Source organism: Lycium ferocissimum, chromosome 10, assembly GCF_029784015.1.
Source record: "Lycium ferocissimum isolate CSIRO_LF1 chromosome 10, AGI_CSIRO_Lferr_CH_V1, whole genome shotgun sequence".
NCBI classification, from domain to species: Eukaryota; Viridiplantae; Streptophyta; class Magnoliopsida; order Solanales; family Solanaceae; genus Lycium; species Lycium ferocissimum.
Genome location: NC_081351.1, coordinates 18,309,630 through 18,330,065, shown reverse-complemented (window position 1 = coordinate 18,330,065; position 20,436 = coordinate 18,309,630). Strand labels below are relative to the sequence as shown.

The window sequence follows — 20,436 nt, the reverse complement described above, 5'->3', positions numbered from 1 at the left end:
ATTAGGGTTTTGTCTGAACAAGAAGAATATAACGAAATTTTATACACTTCAAAAACCCCTCGTTTTTCAGCAGATCGCCGCCGACTACGGTGCCAGTGACCGGTAACTATGGTGCATGTCAACTTTTACCGCAACTGTAAGTCTTCAATTTTCTACAAATTATTTCTCTTTTTTTTTTGTTCTTATGCAATGTGTAGGCTAAATAGCTCTACGTATGTACTTACGCGAATTGCATCTCTTATAGATTCTTCATTTTTCTAAGAATTTGTTTTATTAAATACACATTAAAATTTTCCTTGAGTTTTCACTACTAAAAAAAATAGGACTAACGGATTAGCGATAGATTATCAAAATATTATGTTAGCTAGGAGTGATTTAGCGACAGATTAGCGATAAAATTTGTAGTTAATTCCAGTTTTTTTTTTTTTTTTTTTTAGATACACGGAGTAGCAATGCATCTATTATTCTTGTGTGATACTGTTTGAACTTAAAATTAACATTTAATTTTGAAAAAAAAAAATTGACAAATTTATGCATTTAGGTCCCTCAATAATTACTAAATTTCAATTTTAGTCCTTGTGATATCTGACTAAGCATATTTAGCCTTTAGTTAATTGAAATGTGCATTTTGATCCCTTTTCTAGTAAATGTATCACAATTTTATCATAATTATTGACCATTCCACCACTTAATTATCCGTGTTTCATGTTAAGCTTGTATTATTACTCCATATTTGACGGTAATATGGCTCTAGAAAAAGTTTGAATGTAATATATTTCCTACATAAAGGGACCAAAAAAGACACACTTAAAGTAATTGAAGGTTAAATGTGCTTTTTCAGATATTACGAGACCAGAAGTGCTATTGCCCCTAAGTTTATTAAGCATAGAGGGGTTTAAGTAGGCAACTTAGAAACAGATATTATGCAGAATATAATTCCAAATCTTAAAATATCTCAACTAAACTTATCTTACTAAATTTAAATGTAAACAAAGACTCATCCTACAACTAAACTACACTAATTATTCTAGTAAAATCAGCAGTAAGAAAGCAAAAAGTCAGCAGTTTCTTAATCTGTTACTTTTAACCTGTTGCATATTTCTGCAACTCAAGGAGAGAAAGGTTTTTGTTCTTGTTTAGGAACAACTGTTTGACTTTGTCACACGAGGTGACTGTTTTGGCTAGGTAACATAATGGAAACGTGTCGGACAGCAAATCTGGAATGACTATTCGACCACGTCGCTGGCCTTGAGGAGTGGTGATTCGAATTTGTTGGAATAATGTAGAGTGTCTTTGATTTGTGCTGATAAATTCAACTTGCTAATCTTAAGAAGATGAGGGTTTGGTAATTGTCAAATTCAGCTCAGTTCTGTTGGCGATCAGATGCACTGCATTGTATACATATTTTGACGGTTGTGATGATATTCTATTTCTTGGTTTGTCTTGATATATAATTGAAAAGGTTGAATTTTATTGTGGTTCTATTACTCAATGACATTTTATTAGACCACCAATTCTTAATGATTAGCTGGTAACCAGTTACGTGCATCATCACTTTTTGATAATCTACTAGTCTTTGATGATAAATATGATAGTTGTAAGAGATTCATTTTGATACACATGATATTAAATAGTTGGGTACAGTACCGTATTTCTTAGGGGTCTCTTTAGTCCTTTTAGAGATTTATATGCCAATGTTGTTTCTACTATGAGATCTGGAGATCCTCTAGTGACGGAGAATCCCTAATTGGCCTCAAAAGATAAAATTTTGAGTGTTGGACTAAAACAGTTCAAACGGAGCAAACGAGTATAGAGGATTCCAGCAGCTGAACCCAGATAAATTGGGATTAAAGTGTTGCTGTAGCAGCATTTGTTAGACTAGTCTCTGGAGATATGAACTGTTGTCTCTATCTTATATTTTGCTAATATATCATGATCTAGCTTTGTATATACAAAAATATAGTGCCATTAGCCTTCATTCATATTCTTAACCTTTGATGTGTAACCCAGATGGGAAGACCTTTAAGAAGCCTCGACGCCCATATGAGAAGGAGCGATTGGATGCGGAGTTAAAGCTTGTTGGAGAATATGGATTGAGATGCAAGAGGGAACTTTGGAGAGTTCAGTATGCCTTGAGCCGTATCAGAAATGCTGCAAGAATGCTTTTGACATTAGATGAGAAGGACCCACGTCGTATTTTTGAAGGTGAAGCACTCTTGAGAAGGATGAACAGATACGGATTATTGGATGAGAGCCAGAACAAGCTTGATTATGTCTTGGCTCTTACCGTGGAGAACTTTCTTGAGCGTCGTCTCCAAACCCTTGTCTTCAAGACTGGCATGGCCAAGTCAATCCACCATGCTAGAGTGCTGATTAGGCAAAGGCATATCAGGTAAAATTTATTTCTAGTTTTAGTGGCGAAGTTCAAGAAAATAGAGCTTAGTCTACTTTTTAAAGCAGTACTTCTGAAGGGAATACCTTTTTAGAATTGTTGATTAGAATGCAATAGTATGTGTGATGGGTGAACTGTTCTAGCCTTTGATCAGACATTTTGAGGGGATGTTCGGATCATCCTCTCATTTTGATATTCCTTCTAAGAAATCATTTATGAGTCCTGGTTTTCCGCTAAAGAACTTTAACATAAAGATCAGGGATTTTTTTAAATATAGATGTGCTTTCCTCGAAGGTCCTTGTTGAGGTCTTGTACCTTTTCTTTGGAGAACTCCTTTGACCTAATGGTTTCAGAACATGTCCTTAAGGCTAACCAAGATGCCTTAACTGTGGAATGAAAATTCTCAGTCTGAAGCTGCTAAACGTCAGTTCATAAAGATTGTCTCTTTTAACTAAGGTTGTTTATTTTGGAAGCATTATGCAATCAGTACTCTGTTTTCTTGAGAAGCTCTTGTTTATTTGCTCACTGTAATTTATGTTGATGAATCTCAAAGTGGTTTGAGTTTCTAGGGCTTCTTAGAAGCTAAATTTGCAGTTATTAAACTTCCAACGGTAGATTTTTTTTTTCTTTTTAACTAGATGACACAATGATTTGATGTGTTATCTATTGCATTTCTTGTTATTGCACTGCTAGATTGAAATCCCGTTATTTACTCTTTCCTCTTCCACATTTTGCAAAGTATTCTCGATGAATTATTGGTTCTTTATTTATTTCTGTGAACATCAGTTCCTTTTTAACATGCCTCGCTCGACTGCCCACTTTAGGTTTACTCAGTTTTCATTCACTTTGGGTTTTTCGGTACTAATGTTGTTGCATTGCAGGGTCGGAAGACAGGTGGTGAATGTTCCATCCTTTATGGTGAGAGTCGACTCACAGAAGCACATTGACTTCTCTCTCACTAGTCCTTTCGGTGGTGGTCGCCCTGGAAGAGTGAAGCGAAGGAACCAGAAAGCTGCTGCAAAGAAGGCATCTGGTGGGGATGGAGATGAGGAAGACGAAGAATGATCACCTATTTTCATGTGTTAACGCCTATATAGGACTCTCTTGTATTGCAAATTTTAAGTGAATTTCTTAGTGTGAATTTTGCACTTTAGGCTTTGGACTAAATTCACTTTAAGTTGACCTGGTTATTAAGGGGGAACTATTTCTGGTTATGAATATGATCTAAATTCTGAACTTTTTACCTATTTTACTAGGCCATTTAATTGGCTGTTTACTCGTTTCCAAATTTTCGGAAGATAAACTTGGTTCATGTTTCCATATCTCTAGTTTGGAATTCGCCTCAGCTTTTTTTCCATGGCCATTTTCTCTTCGAGAACATTCATCCCCTCCTTTTTATCTCTAACATTGAGGTGTTCATGCAAAATATGAGCTAGACAAGCGGTACATTAAACACCAACCTAATGAAAAAAAATCTGACAACTACGAATCATGAATTTTTTCTTGTGAAGTCTGGATAATTGAAAGGCTGAAAAGTGGTTATTTTCTGAAAAAATATAAGACGAGTGGCTAAATCTCTAATCACATGTACAGAAAATGATGCGTGGTGTCCTTGTGTAATGTAAGTGTTCACAATTAAATTTTTGTTCCTCGGTTAACAATTTCTTTTTGAAAAATAACCTTAATTTGAAAATTTTTTTGCTTGGAAGAACTTTTGTTGCCATTATGCATAAGTTCTAACTTTGGCCTATAAGGGCATAACTTATTGTTCAATTGATCAGGTTCACTATCTTAAAATATTATGAACTTCTGTCTTATAAGCAAAACTAATTTATGTCCACAACTTATGCTTGTTGAACAACAAAAACTATGCCTAGGTATTTTTTTTCTTAAAAAATGTTAATCGGCTAAAAAATCAAAACCACCCCCTATGGAGGTCGTTTGCGAACTTAACCCCTATACATTTTTTTGCACGGATTTCCCTTCAAAGGCGTTGGTCTTTAATTTTTGTCCTTCGCTTAAAAAAGTGGTTGAAATTACTGAGGTTCTGCGTTCGAACACCCGCTTAGTCAAAAAAAATAAAAAATTACAAGGCAGGCTTGGCTTCGCGAAAGTCTGGCTTAAGGCAATTTTTTTTCTTTTTTTCACTCTCTTTGGAATGACAAGACCTAATTTTGCCCCAGTAGACCTAATTTTGCAACGAAACTCTGTCTTGCAATTATTTTTGACTGAGCTAGAGTTTGAACCCAGAACCTCGAGATATTTTAATCGAACACAAAAATTAAAGCATTTGATGACCAAAAATTAAAGACCATCCCCGAATACATCAAAAATTGGGCTTAGTGTTGAACCCATTTCAATTTTGAGACCCATTCAAGGCCCATTAGGGTTTATAACGAAATTTGTACACTGCCTACTTTCAAAACTCTGATTTTTCACTTTCTCCATTTCTGTGACCCAAAATTAAAAAAAAAAATGGTGCATGTCAATTTTTACCGCAACTGTAAGTATTCAATTTTTTACGGATTATTTTTCTTTCTTTGTTATTATGTAATGTGTATGCTAAATGTCTCTTCTAAGAATTTGTTTGATTTAATACACACTAAAATTTTGTAAATTTTCAAAAATATACAGCTTTTAAAAATTATTACCCCACGTAGCCCAATATACAATATTATACCTGGGGAGAAAGCATTATACATAAAAGGTGTTTATACACAAAAAAATGGGCTAAGCTGGGTAATAAACTCAAAATATGGGCTATGTGGCGTAAATTTTTTCTCCCAGTAGACATAGAGCATAATTTTCCGTTTCCTTGAATTTTGGTTTTTGAATAGCAGAGAGCCTGATCCAAATGCCGAGTGTCACTGCATTCAGTATTTTCGTGCGATAAATGTTTGAACATAAAATAAACATTTAATTTTTGAAAATGTTGATAAATTATTGCGTATAATTCGAGCTGAATAGCAGCAACAACAACAACAACATATTTCGGGTGTAATCCCACAAGTGAGTTCTGGGGAGGGTATAGTGTACACAGACCTTACCCCTACCTTGGCTGGTAGAGAGGTCGTTTCCGAAAGACCCTCGGCTCAATAGAAAGCATATTAAAGCGGTATGGAATAGAAACAACGGAAGTGAAGAAGCCACGACAAAATACTAAAGATAGCATGACAGAGCATTCTTAAAAAGAATAGTAACTACAACAAAATAATACTATTATGGAATTACAAGGAACAATAGATAATAACAGAAATTGAAGAGCTAATGTGGATAGCGATGACTTTAATTTTTTTGACAACTTTAGGAACAATTTGACTTTGTCAGACAACTTTAGGAACAATTTGACTTTGTCACATGAGTTGGCAGGTTTGCCTAGGTAACATAATGGAAATGTATCTGACGTCAAATCTAGAATAACGATTCGACCCTTTCATATCATTGGCCTTGAGGAGTGGTGAGAAAATTGTTGGAAGAATGTAGACAGTTTCTTTGATAAGTGCTGATAAATTCAGACTCGTTAAAATTAATTAGATTTAAAAGGTTCGTCGTTATATATAATTGGAAAGGTTGTATTTATATTATGATTCTATCACTCAGTGATATTGTATTGGACCTCCATTTCTTAATGATTTTAACTGATAATCCATTACGTGCATCATCACAATTTGATGATCTACACGTCTTTGAAGATAAGTATAGTAGGAGAGAAATATTCATATTCATACAGGTGATACTGACTAGTTGTGATTAAGGCTCAATCCTGTTGGTGCTCTTACGTTACAATAATTTTTAGGAGTTCCTTTTGTTTGTCTAGGGATTTGTGTGTCTATGTTGTTATAACTATGAGATCTTGAAATCCTCTGGTATTGAAAGCCCCTAATTAGTTTTAAAAGACAAATTTTTGAGTCACACACAACAACAACAACAACAATGTACCCAGTGTAGTCCCACAAGTGGGGTCTAGGGAGGTTAGGATGTATGCAAACCTTACCCTACCTTTATGGGGTAGAGAGGTTGTTCCCGATAGACCCTCGGCTCGAAAGAAAAGACAAATTTTTGAGTGTTCGAATAAAACAGTTCAAAAGAGAGCAGAGAGCAAACTGATATAGAGGATTCAAGCAGTAGAAGCCAAATAGTTTGGGGGAGGTGTTGTAATAGCAACATTTGTTATACTAATATATGGAGATATAAACCATTGCCGCAGTTACCATTTTTTTAAAAAAAAAAAAAAAAAGATATAAACTATTGCCTCTGTATTCTATTTTGCTAATACATCTAGATCTAGCTTTGTATATAAAATATATATTGCTGTTAACCTTTAAACATATTTTCTTAACCTTTGATGTGTAACTCAGATGGAAAGACCTTTAAGAAGCCTCGACGCCCATATGAGAAGGAGCGTTTGGATGCAGAGTTAAAGCTTGTTGGAGAATATGGACTGAGGTGCAAGAGGGAGCTCTGGAGAGTTCAGTATGCTTTGAGCCGTATCAGAAATGCTGCAAGAATGCTTCTAACCTTGGATGAGAAAGACTCACGTCGTATCTTTGAAGGTGAAGCACTCTTGAGAAGGATGAACAGATATGGACTATTGGATGAGAGCCAGAACAAGCTTGATTATGTCTTAGCTCTCACTGTGGAGAACTTTCTTGAGCGTCGTCTCCAAACCCTTGTCTTCAAGACTGGCATGGCCAAGTCAATCCACCATGCTAGAGTGCTAATTAGGCAAAGGCATATCAGGTAAAATTTATTTCTAGTTTTAGTGGCGAGGTTCAAATAAATATGCTTTGTTTGCTTTTTTTGTTTTCTGGTTTTTTCCTTCGACTGAATGTATGGTAGCAAGACTTCTGAAGTGAATATCTTTTAGAATTATATATTATGTTGCAATAATATGTTTGATAGGCGAACCTTTTCTATCTAGCAATTGTTGTAGCCTTTGCACACATCTTGGGGAGTTCTAATCAGCTTTTCATTTTGATATTCCTTCTAAAAGATTTATTTTTGAGGCTTTCTTTTCGACCATGCTAGAGTCTCATTAGACAAAGGCATATCAGGTAATAACATATTATAGTTTTAGTGACACAGTTATAATAATTAATCTCAGACTATTTTTTCTCTTTGGTACTTTCTTTGAATTTAAATTTATGGTAGCAGGAATTATTAAGTGCAAAGAAGAATTTGCTACAATGATAAAACAATATGTGGCGTTGTGTTATTAGGCGAAGAATATACTTTTTTATGGGAAATATTCTAGGTTTGAGTCATTGATTTGACTTTCTTTTTGTTAAAGAGCTTTAACATAAATATCATGTTTGAGGTAACATAATAATACTTATTTTTATAGAGATTGAAATTGCTAAAATGACCTACGATATAGAGGGGAATCATTGAACGTTAGTGAAAATATAGTCAAATAATCCAATCATGAATCCTCATGCTCATTGATGATTGATGTGCCTTTTGAGGAAAAAAGAATAGTCATATTTGGGTTCTCCGTCTTTTTTAAAGGTCTTCCCACGTTCTTTGCTTTCCTTTTCAAGTCAAAAAAAAAAAAAAAAAAAAAAAAAAAAAAAAAAAAAAAAACGCCATCTTATTCCAAGATATGCTTCTATACTGAAAAGTTTCGGAGCATCTCTGAAGACCCACTAAGATGCCACAACCATGAAACAGTAATTCCTAGTATGATGCTGCTGAACAGGTCAGTATGCTTTTTGTGAAGATTGTTTGTTGGTCTGCTAATGCAGACAGGTTAAACTTGCTTTCATTTTGGAAGTATTGTCCAATTCAATAATCTGTAGTTTCCATCTTTTGCAAATTGTTATGGAAATAAGCCATGTAGTTGTAGTGAAGTCATGAGAACTTGCATAACTGAAGTACACTGCAGTGTGCATATGGATGACTTGTCCGTTTATTTTATAATTTATTTCTGCTTTTATAAACAACGAGCAGATGTATAGCATTTTCAGTAAAGCTAGATTGTCATTTGAAGAAGCTTCATGTTCCTCGAAGTTAAATTTGTAGAATTGTTTTATTTAACTTCCACTTCCAACTTCTTTTTTTTTTGAGGAAATGAAATAAAGCACAGGTAGAGGTAAGGTCTACATACATCCTACCCTCCCCATACCCCACTTGTGGGATTACACTGGGTATGTTGTTGTTGAAATGAAAGAAAGAATTGTGTGTCATTTATTGCCATTGTTTGACTAGTGGTAACAGATTAAAAGTCATGAGACGGTGGGTTCCTTTCAATAGCTTGTACTCTGTATGTTATACAGAGTAGTAGTCTATGAATTATTTGTTTAGTACTTCTGTGAACATAAACACTTCGGCTTGGCCCGCCCATTTTGGGCTTTCTTCGGTCTCTCACTTTGGGCTATTTATCACTTTAACGGCATGTGGAATATGCTTCCCTCATCTATTGATGTTGTTGTCATGCAGAGTTGGAAGGCAGGTGGTGAACGTCCCTTCTTTTATGGTGAGAGTGGACTCCCAGAAGCACATTGACTTCTCTCTCACCAGTCCTTTCGGGGGCGGTCGTCCTGGAAGAGTGAAGCGAAAGAACCAAAAAGCTGCTGCAAAGAAGGCATCTGGTGGTGATGGAGACGAGGAAGATGAAGACTGAGCTCTTACGTTTATTTACATTTGGATGTTATACTTTTGCCTATGTTGTACCCTTTTGTTTTTTGTTTCTTTAACTTTATGTACCTTTCATATGTTAGAAATGTCTTCAACAAGAGGTTGGGAAGATTTTGAGTTTGGATTTCACACTTTTAATCACTTCATAGGCTCTTGTCTAAATTTATTATTGAATCAGCCGACCATGTATTTAGAGAAGTTTTTATTGGAGGGAATAGTATATTCTTATCTTCTATCTTCTTCATTAGATAATGGATTGGTCTTTGCCTGAATCAGTTTCCAGTGGAAATTTTCCACAACAGTTCGCATGAGTTTATTACTTTCTAGCTATAGCAGATGTATATTTTACAGTATTTTTGGTAGTTAATGCTTTCACTTAATACATTGTTGTCAATGAAGTTGTACGTATATAGTTGGACTCACCAAAATAATAGCAAAATTGAGGTGCATCTTGGACTTTCCTGCGAGTGTTGCTCATATTGATGTGAAAAAATAATACCATGGGAGTTATTAATGCCCCAGTATTTCACTTGAGCATTGCATTTGTGGCGCTTACATCCTTTTTATTTCTCAAAAGTACCTATATGAGCAATCTTAGTGAGCTTCCACCTTTATCCATGGAGTCAGGTGGCTAAATATGACAATCAAGATTTGAAGGAGGAGGTGATGGTGGTGGGATGAAGGGGGAGGTGGTGATGGAAGAAAAGGTGGGGTAAGGGGTAAAAGGGGGTGGAACAGTAAGGTGGCATGCTATGTGACGTACATCTCAGCGAAATATCAACCGCTTGAATTGGTGTTTGCCATGTTGGAGGGTCTTATCGGAGAAGTGATATTTTTGCATCAATTTTGTAACGTAGGAGGTAATAATAGTGGACCAAAAGTATAACGGAGGGCATAGATTATCTTTTTCGCATAGTAGAGGGTATTCTTGATCCTTTTCCCCATATTCGGTTACATAATAATGTATTTCACATCAATTTCTGTTAGAAAAAGGGATAATTTTGAACTTAAATTTAATGTTAAGGACAATTATAGTAGGCGTTTGGACATGCGATTTTATCTCATGAGATGAAATTATGAGATGAAATCAGCGTTTGGACATGTGATTTCATCTCTGATTTCATCTCATGATATGAAATCCCAAATCATCCAAAAAGGCATGATTTGGGATTTAAAATAAAAAAATATAAATGTAAAATTTGACCCATACGTTTATATTTTGTAAAAAAAAGACCCATAAGTTGATAGATATATTTACCAATCATGTTTACCAACCATAAGTTGGTAGATATATTGTTCGTACCATGTGGGAGGATTATATTAAAGAGTAGTTACATTACTATTTATGTTAAATTTTCCTTTTTATTTAACTAAAGTTTGATCAATTGATGTTGTATTTTTCAGAAAGGCCTTCTAGTAGCGTATTAATTTTATTATGAACTATGATTTACTAATTTGGTAAGATTGTATAAGAATTGAGAATTTTTTATTAGGATTTTCACAACTTATGGATTTTTATGTTTTTTTAAAAAAACTGCAACTTAAGAAATCCAAATTACATGTTCAAACATGATTTCATCTCATGAGATGAAATCATGTCCAAACGGCTCCATAGTCCAATAGGTGGGAGATGGTAAATTTTAAGTCATTTTCAATAGGGAAGAGACTTTTTTGATCCCTTTCCGTACTAGAAAATGCCTAGATGAAATTTCTGCATTCTATATCTAAATGAAAAAATAAAAGTGTAAAAGTATATTTTTCTTCTTTAACATCCAATTAACCCATATCCCTAAAATTAGCTAGAAGGCCACAATCCATAGTCAGCCATTTAAACTAAGTCATGTTCTAATTAAGATTTTAATTTTTAATAAAGTGTTTCAGTTAGACACTTCGGATTCAAATTTTAATTTTTTTTTACGTCTGTTTTCATTCCTCTATTAATAGTTAAATTAATCATATAATACGTCATTTCTTTTAATCATATGAATTCACCTCAATAAGCCGTAAAACCCTGACATTTTCTACTCGAGACATTAATGCACATAATTAAAGGAGATCACATATTTTATATGGTTAACTTAACTACCTTAAAAACAAATGAAAACACACGCAAATTTCTTTCCAAAATTTAAACAGAAAATTTCTAATTGGAATAATTTACTAAGTTGAGATATTTAATTGGAATAAAATTTAGTTACATGAAATATTATGACAAAATTTAATGTGAAAACATACCATAACCAGCCCCATGACCCGGAGTTGACTATTGACAAGGTGGATGGATCTCCATTTCCACATTAACTAACAGAGAACACTGTAAAATTCTCTCCAAATTCAAAGAAACAATGTATAGAAACAAAAGGGTTTCGATCTTTATTGCCTACGTAGCCCTTTTCAGCTTGCTTTCAAAGGGTATATATGCATTTGAACCAGAATTCGGGTCGACCCGTGTTGTCTTTCAGGTTGATCTTCATTTACATTACATCTTTTATGAACATATATTTACTGAATCGCTGTATTTCACTTATTTTTCTTCATTAAAATCTATGATTTCATGTGCATTTTGTAATTATTCTATAAAGATCACAACTTGGTACTCACTCAATTTCAATTTGTTTGTCTGGTTTTGACTAGGCCTGTGCACAAATCGGTTCAACCCCGAATTTCCGAACCGATTCGAAACAATTCGGATAATTCAATTGTAAAATATTACGGTTTAACGGTTCGGATACGATTGGCTTCAATTATCAACTGAATTTATACGCCACTAATGACTAATATGACTATGACTAATACTCTAATAGCCTAACTATATATATGCTTATTACTTAATAGTGAAGTAATATTTATTTAATTTCAGAAGTGGTGCAAATGAATGTCTGCATGCACACCTTGCACTGGATATTCATGGCCTTCTTGTTGGCCTCAAGCTGACTTCCCTTTTGGTCTTTCATCTTTTCAGCGTTCTTCTCACGAGCCATCTTTGCCTTTTGGCCATTGCCTCCACCCATGGCTTTGTTTGTTCTTTGATCTTAGCCTGTACAAATTAGAGTTTTTTTTTTTTTTGGTTTTTTTGAGGATGCAAACTGAGTTATTATGCTTGTCTGCTTGCAAGTTGCAAGATGCTGGATTATTAATTTGGTATATGTAATAATGTGGTGTTGGCGGATTTGTATGCTTGCACAAGTTGTCAAGCTCTTGTTTTGATATTTATATGCTATTATGCTTGCAAGTTTATGGTTTTTTCTAGGTTAATGTCTTGGTTATAAGGCTGCAAATTTAGGATTTCATTATTTTTGGTTATGTTTACTCTAAAACTGAAATGAAAATAGTTACTTGTTTAAATTTCGAACAAACCGAACAAATCGATTTGTGTAACCGAACCGAAATAATAAAAAACGAATCGAATTGTACCTAGAATGGATCGAGTTTGGTTGAGAATCTTAGAAAGTCGAAATTCGAAATTTCAACTTGATGATGGCCAAAACCGAACCGAACCGATTCGTGCACGATGTGCCTAGTTTTGACTTTGCACGGAGCTTAAGAAAGTAAAATAAGATTTTTGACTCCCATGGTCTTAAAATGAAAATATGTGCAATGTACCGAAATGCCCTTTAGTCTTATGGTCTTAAACATGCCACCATGTGGAACATTGAATTTTTTTTTGCAATTACTTTGTAAAGATCACAATTTGGAATTTTCTTTTGTTGAACATAACATGTACTCCCTCCGTCCCAATTTAAGTGTCTTACTTTTCTTTTTTGTTATATCTGAGTGTCACTTTCTATATTTAGTTTAGTTTAAGACCCCAAGATTCAAAAGTCTCCCTTTAATTCTTAACTTTCGTGCACGGTCAAACTAAGGCACTAAAATTGGGACGGAGAGACTATTATTGTAAATCAGTAACTTTTGTATTGTATAATGAGAAGTAGAAGGAAAATGGTACACTTCGTGATTAGAGGGATAGTAAGTTTAGGGGGTTGGATTCGGGTTGACCGCGTAGTCTTTCTGGTTAATCTTCATTCACATTGCAGCTTTTATGAATGTATCTGTACTGTAGCACTGTAATTCACTTTTCTTTTTTTGTTAAATCTATGGTTTCAAGTGCATTTTTGTAATTACTCCTTCCGTCCCAATTTAAATGTCTTAGTTTGACTAGGCACAGAGTTTAAGTAATAAAGAGATAGTTTTAAATTCTGTGGTACTAAATTAAAGATGTGTATACTGTACTAAAATATCATTTGAATGTTGTGGTTATAAACTTGCTACGTAGGATGTTTGAATTGTTGATTTACTAAATATAGAAAGAGTCACTCTTTATGGGACAAACCAAAGAGGAAAGTAAGACAATTAAATTGGGTCAGAGAGTGTTCTGCAAAGATCAGAACTTGGTATCTTCTTTTGTTATACATAGCATGTATTATTGTAAATTGGTAAATTTTTTATTGTTTAGTGAGAAGTAGAAGGAAAATGGAAAACTTTTCTTGATTAGAGGGATAGTAAGTTTAGCGGGTTGGATTCGGGTCGACCTGCTTAGTCTTTCAGGCTGATCTTCATTTACATTGCAGCTTTTTTGAATGTATATGTACTGAATCAGTGTAAATTCACATTCCTTTTCCTGTTAAAATTTATGGTTTCAAGTGCATTTTTGTAATTATTCCTTAAAGATCAGAACTTGATATCTTCTTTTGTTATTTATGGTTAATTCATAACTTTTGTATTGAAGGAAAATGGAAAACTTTTCTTGATTAGAGGGATGTTATGTTTAGTGGATTGGATTCGGTCGACCTGTGTAGTCTTTCTGGTTGATCTTCATTCACATTACAGCTTTTATGAACATATATGTACTAAATGACTGTATTTCACTATTTTTTTTTTCCCTGTTAAAATCTATCGTTTCAAGGGCATGTTGTAATTATTCTGTAAGGATCAACTTTTGTATTGTATAATGAAGGAAAATGGAAAACTTATTTTGATTAGAGGGATATTAAGTTTAGTGACTTGGATATTGTGTCTGCCAAGAATGTTAACTTTCATGTTTGACACATTATTAACCGTTAGAAGTTCAAACCGTTTAGTTAATTCAACTAGTATATTCGGTTGAAATCAGAGGCAAATTCATGATTTTTAGTTAGTGGCCGGAGTACCACTGCATCGATTACTAATTTGTGGCAGTGAGTATGAACGTAGTATAGAAATATGTTCTTAAAGATGTATATCTTTTTATGAAGACTAGTAAAAAATGTATCTGGTTCAAGCCAAGTGCTGTGCAAAAACACTATGCGCTGGTTAAATTGTTGTATTAATTTAGTATAAAACTTCGGCTAAAAGTTTGTGATACTTGGCATGCAATGATTCATATATATGTATAAAAACAGAACCTGGAATCTTCATTTGTTATCTGTGGCAAGTATATTTGTACATTAGTAACTTTTGCTTTAAATATAAGAATTTGAAGGAAAGTGCGGCTCTTTTTTTTTTTTGTTAGACGCATATTCAGTTTAGTTGGTCAGATACTGTGATTGCCAGGAATATATATTGTTATTAGCTATCAGAATTCTCGCTGTTACGTGATTCTGCTATAATATTTGCATTGAAATGTGGTTTTAGTTTGTTTTAAAATAAATGAAAAAAGTTGCCTGGTGTGTCAACTATTAAGCTTCTTACCTCTCAAACCACCAACAAGAATGAGAACTTCGTCTTGATCCATCTGAATGAACTTTGACTGATTTTAGCTATATGGCAGACAAATTATGGAGATATTGAATTTGGTTTCTACCCTAGTGTTGCGCCAAAGACAGTTGAGCACATCTTCAAACTAGTGCGCTTGGGAGGCTACAATACCAATCACATCTTTCGGGTAATTAACTGCTAGTAATTAAAACGGTGTGCTTTGTCAAGCATGGATATAATGATGAGAATCTTAAAGACATCTGCAGGTAGATAAGGGTTTTGTTGCTCAAGTGGCTGATGTTGCTAGTGGGAGGAGTGCACCTATGAATGAAGAACAAAAGGCGGAAGCTGGAAAAACAGTTGTTGGTGAATTTAGTGAAGTGAAACATGTGAGAGGAATCCTTTCAATGGGAAGGTAATATTAGTTGATTTTCTTGGTTATACATAGCCAGATTTATAGTAAGTTACAACCAGTGCAGTTATTCCTTTGAGACACTGTTCCTATATATTGCAACTTCATGCTTATAATAGATCTCCCCAGACCTCACTTTGTGGGGATTTCACTGGCTATGTTGTTGTATGCACATAATAGATGGTCATCTGGAGCAAATCACATGATATAATCTACTACTCCCTTCGTTTCTATTTATGTCCTGATTCGGAGTATGGGGTCAAACTAACTAATTTTCGGTGTGAATCCGGACATAGAATTTTTAATTTTTTCTGAATTAAAATTTACATATTTAGAAAATATTTAAAAGGTACTACAAGTCACAATAATTAACAATTCAAAATGTTTAAAAATATTTGAAAAAATCGTGGTCAAAGAAAATAGCATTCGACTCTCCAAATAGTAATTAGGAGTCTAGGACACATAAAGTGAATTGAAATAGGGGAAGTATCTTTTATGACAGTGCTTGTTAAGAAGCTGTACATATTACTTCTAACATAAGGGTATATTTGGAGAAGTCCAAGTAGGAATTGACTAGTATATTGGATTTCGTCTTTTTGCACAGATGGTCATGGGCTTATACTAAAGATTTACCGAGGTGTATACGGATATCGTCTGGGATATGTAAATTAAGATCAAAGTCTATGGATATTACATGCAATTAAGAATCTTTCTATTCTGTAGCAATATACCTTCAATGAACTTTCTTATTTTACTGGTATTTCATTGTGCACAAATAATGATTTTAGCTGAACCTTTCTCAGCTCTGCTTTGCCATAGGTATGAAGATCCCGATAGTGGTGGCTCATCATTTTCAATGCTCCTTGGAGATGCACCCCACCTCGATGGTAAGGTATGTTGCTCAAAATCCTAGCTATCACAGTGAATAGAGAAGGATTTTCTCTTTGTTATTGACAATGTTACATTGTTTTTCATTTTTGTCAAATAATTCAGTATGCAATATTTGGCAAAGTTACGAAAGGAGATGAAACACTGAGAAAACTTGAGCAATTACCTACTAGACGTGAAGGGATCTTTGTAATGGTATTATTTCTATTTCAATTACTTTCTCTTCATTGTTTTCATTTGAAACAGGTTTAAACTTATCCACTTTGCTTGAAAGAAGTATCTTAAGCAAGGTATCTTGAGTTCTTGACCATACTAAAAGCTATAGTTTTATGAACTTAGTCCTTTTGAAGCCTACTTTGTAATGCTTTCTGTGTCATTTGATAAACAACACTTAAAGCACATCATATTTTTACGAATGTATTCTTGGGAGAGTGTTGTTTTATGAGATGGAACATATGCATTTGTTTGTCGGTTGATCATGCAACAATAGGACGTAGGAGTTTTGGGATTACACTGGGTTTTGTTGATTACAGTTACCAGTTTTTCCAAGGAAAAAAAAAAATCCTCATGTATTATGTCATGATTGGCCATATGTGTAGTACACTGAAAATTTGGGCCTTTAAGTTTTCCAAAATTTGGTCGCCAACTTTCAGTAGGCATATACTGTGATCATCACGTCTGAAATCATTTCCTAAGAGATCCTTTACCTTGATGCAGAAGCATCATCATTATTATGTACTGTATTTTTCTTCTTCTTATTATTTTTTTTCGCATCATTTTAGGATCTCTTTCTATTTCTGTCATTAACTCAGCTGCTGGAAAATATACACACTAGGGGTGGGGGTTTCAAGTGCTATCTCTATAACCTATCTCAAACATTGAAGACGCAATTGACACATTAAATGCTAAGGAACAATCCAAATTTAACGCTTATGGACCAAATTAGTGGTCTGCCTTCTCCATTTATGGTTTGTCAACTTATCATGCTGACAAATTGATTAGTTTCTGTCTCTAGTTTATGAAAGCACGCAAAAGACTGCAACTAAGCTTTTGGAAAATTCTGCGCCATAAGCGATACTCTTTCTGTATGCTCATTCATTTTCTTTCTTTTTTTTGCATTGTTTTTATGAGATATTATTTAACCTTTTGGCAGTTTCTTCCAGATAAAAGCCTTTGTCATTTTACTGATTAGTCCTTGTTCTTATTATTCAGCCAACTGAACGCATCACAATTCATTCAACATATTATTATGGTAAGACGATATTATAACTTTTCACCTTTGTTTTTAATTCTTTTAATATCAACATTACTTGACATGTAACTTGCGCTTGCTGAAACCACAATACCTACTTAGCCATGGTAATTGCACCTCATGCATTTAAAAATTTTACCTGTCAAAAGCTTGAGCATGTATGCATGAATTTTGTAGTAGACATAAAATCACATAGAGAAAAATTGTCTCGAATAATCACATAGAGAAAAATGTTCACCTCACAAGACATGCTACGCCAAGCAGAAGTGGAGCCAAAACTTTTAGTTTTTGGGTTCTGAGCCACATTTCTTTTTTCTTACTGGTTTTTGAATAGATTATTTGTACATATTACATGAAATTCTTAACACAACTACATAGTTTAGGCCAAAGCTATTGGGTTCTGCCGAACCTGTAGCTCACTGTGTCCCTGCCACTGATGCCAAGAACACAGAACTTGCCTATCTAGGCAACGGACTGACTCACTCTTTCTCTGGTCAAAAGTGGAGTTAGCTCACAAAGTCCAAGTGCTAATGTCCTTGGATTTAGACTACTCGTTAGGGATAGGAACCCTTACTTTACACTACTTGAAAGAATGCTTAGAACCCTCCTTGATGGACCTTTATCAGCTTTATGGCATTTGCCATTTGACGTTTGCCACATCTGGCAAATGGGAAAAGGCATGGCTGATTCTGGAGACCCTAACCGTAGATAACAGGACTTCATCTGGTCCTAAAAGCATAATTTTGAGACTGGAGTATAAGACTGGTGAATTCAATGAGTGAACTAATTGATCTTTAACTTTTTCTAGGGGAAACTTTCAGTTATATTCGCCTGAAACCACTGCTATTCTTGGCAGAAGTAGGCAAATTTACCAATGAGATCTCCGTCATTTGTTTGCTACCCAAAATGGTATAACAAAAAATTCAAAATTATAAAGGTACTACATGAAAACAATGAAGGAAGTATCTTTTATGGAGAATCGGGTACGGTGACTTTTCGACAATGTCTTGTTTACATCCTCTCTTGTCTGTGGTTTTAGTCATAATGAATATTGCTCAGTAGAAAAGTCATGCTTTCTTATTAGGTTCTTACCTTCATTGTATCTCTTCCATATTATGTCTGAATTTTCTTCCGTTTTGCTTTAGACACCAACATGAAAACTTGTGAAGAAGAGAGGTCGCTGCTAAAAAGAAGACTTTCTGCAGCTGCTGTTGAAATAGAAAGACAGGTACTAACGATATAAATTAAACTATATTACACAGAGAAACCTTGATGTTTTATTGAACCAACCAAAACAATTCGTTTCTGCAGAGGATGAAATGCTTTCCTTGAATCAAGTGGGAAAATATAAGAGTTCCTGTGACGCTCTTATGTAAGCTATATAGGCTCTCTGCCTCTTTATACTGGGCGAGCGTGTCACATAAAGGTGGACAAAGAGATTATTATTACATGTGGATTGTGCGCCAAAACTCATGAAATTAGAACAGTCCATTTGTTAGGAATGTGTCTTATTGACCATATATAGTCATTCGATGGAATTGACTTCTAGTAGCCCTTTTTGTTTGAGGTTTCATTCTTAGTGAAAGACAGCCCCCATTAATTTGACATCTCCTCTATAGCTTACATGTCAAATATCTTCTTTGATTTTGTTAAAGTACCTACCTAGTCAAACACTATTACATAAAATGTGGTGGAAGTAGAATAAATTAGCCTCCCAATCTTCACTATAGTAAGGTACCAAATGCATTTTGTCGCCTTCATAAATCACTTATGGTCTTAAGCAGGCTCCACGTGAATGGTTTGCTGAAAGAGTTTGGTTTCAAGCAACCGGTCATGGAGAATACGTTGTGTTTACTATTAGTATATGTTGATGATATTGTGTTAGAAGGAAATACAGCAGAAGCTTGTGACGGTTTCAAAAGATTCCTCGACTATTGCTTTCGCACTAAAGTAATTTTTAATAAGCGGTTATTATTTTTCTTGTATTACGGTATTATTTTCCAGCAAAAGGTGTTCGAATGAACATCTTGCACCCTAGCTTACCTCTGCATGTGCATTGTGGATTAATTCAGGACTTTAAGAAACATTGTATGCAACTAGCTAAAAGATCATATTGAATTATTAGATTGACATTGGAAGTATCAGAATCTTAGCCTTGTGGATACGTAGCATATAATAAGGCAGCATGTGGTGGCCAATAACATGCAATTAGGGTATGAATTATCTTTTAGATTCTCAAATTGCTGCCTTCTTTAGTACTCGCTCCGTTCCAATTTAAGTGTCTTACTTTCCTTTTTAGTCTGTCCCAAAAAGAGTGTTAATTTTTGGCAAGTTTAGGACCACAAGCTTTAAAGGAGAAACACATCTTTAATTCAAGACCACATCATTCAAAAGTATTCTTTTGTTTCTTAAATTCCGTGTTGCTCAAACTAAGACACTTAAATTGTGACGGAGGGAGTATATAACCTAAACCTTTTCTTCTAAATTAATGATTACAGTACACTGTATATACAAGACTAATCAATGGGGCAAGCTTTAATCATAGACATTTAACTCCTGAAATTTTGAAAGCCTTAAACTACTGGCCCCTTTGGACTAATAATTTCCTACTTTCTTTGGGGACCTTGCTGACATAGAAAATTATGGAGGTCTGATAAGAAATTGGGAAAGAAATGACATTGAAGGAAATAAAAGAAAATTTTCAGGATTGTCCGGAAAAAGAGTCACAAAAGAAGTAACCTTGTCTCCCTATTAGATTCTCCTTGTAACGTGTGACATCAATGACAGAGGGTGGGCCAACAGGCGACGAGGGCAGTCAGAAAGAAGAATTGACACGCTTTTAGACAGTTAAACTGCTGAAAAAAGTGCATGTGACATCTACGGGCGACGAGGACAGTCAGAAAGAAGGATTGACACGCTTTTAGACAATTAAACTGCCGAAGAAGTCCACGTGACATCTTAAACAAATCCACATCGGAATGGGCCGATAAATGAAAGTTAAGAGCACTAAATGAAAGTTAAGAGCACTAATAAATGCATAACACAAGCTCATAAAGGGGCAATTCGCACGATTGCCCCTATTTTTGAGTGGGCTTTAATTTTTGTCCATCAAATTGGACATCTTTAGTTTTTGCCGTTTGCGTAATTCTTTGCAATTTTTACTATCTAGTGGTTAAGCATTAT

General features: G+C 34.6%; 3 protein-coding genes across 3 annotated transcripts; all 3 read left to right on the top strand.

Moving 5' to 3' along the window:
• On the top strand, nt 1-3,624 carry LOC132032661 (small ribosomal subunit protein uS4y). The gene is made up of 3 exons (XM_059422326.1): nt 1-136; nt 2,011-2,392; nt 3,274-3,624. Exons 1-3 carry the CDS (start codon nt 109-111, stop codon nt 3,455-3,457), a joined length of 594 nt encoding a protein of 197 aa, XP_059278309.1. The 5' UTR covers nt 1-108; the 3' UTR covers nt 3,458-3,624.
• Nucleotides 3,625-4,744: 1,120 nt separating this feature from the next.
• On the top strand, nt 4,745-9,300 carry LOC132032660 (small ribosomal subunit protein uS4y-like). Its single transcript, XM_059422325.1, has 3 exons — nt 4,745-4,895; nt 6,751-7,132; nt 8,831-9,300. Exons 1-3 carry the CDS (start codon nt 4,868-4,870, stop codon nt 9,012-9,014), a joined length of 594 nt encoding a protein of 197 aa, XP_059278308.1. The 5' UTR covers nt 4,745-4,867; the 3' UTR covers nt 9,015-9,300.
• Nucleotides 9,301-11,311: 2,011 nt separating this feature from the next.
• LOC132032659 (peptidyl-prolyl cis-trans isomerase CYP23) lies at nt 11,312-18,860 on the top strand. The gene is made up of 8 exons (XM_059422324.1): nt 11,312-11,490; nt 14,775-14,888; nt 14,968-15,116; nt 15,933-16,005; nt 16,107-16,196; nt 17,214-17,253; nt 18,399-18,481; nt 18,565-18,860. The coding sequence occupies exons 1-8, from the start codon at nt 11,374-11,376 to the stop codon at nt 18,583-18,585; spliced, it is 687 nt and encodes a 228-aa protein (XP_059278307.1). The 5' UTR covers nt 11,312-11,373; the 3' UTR covers nt 18,586-18,860.
• The last annotated feature ends 1,576 nt before the right edge of the window (nt 18,861-20,436 follow it).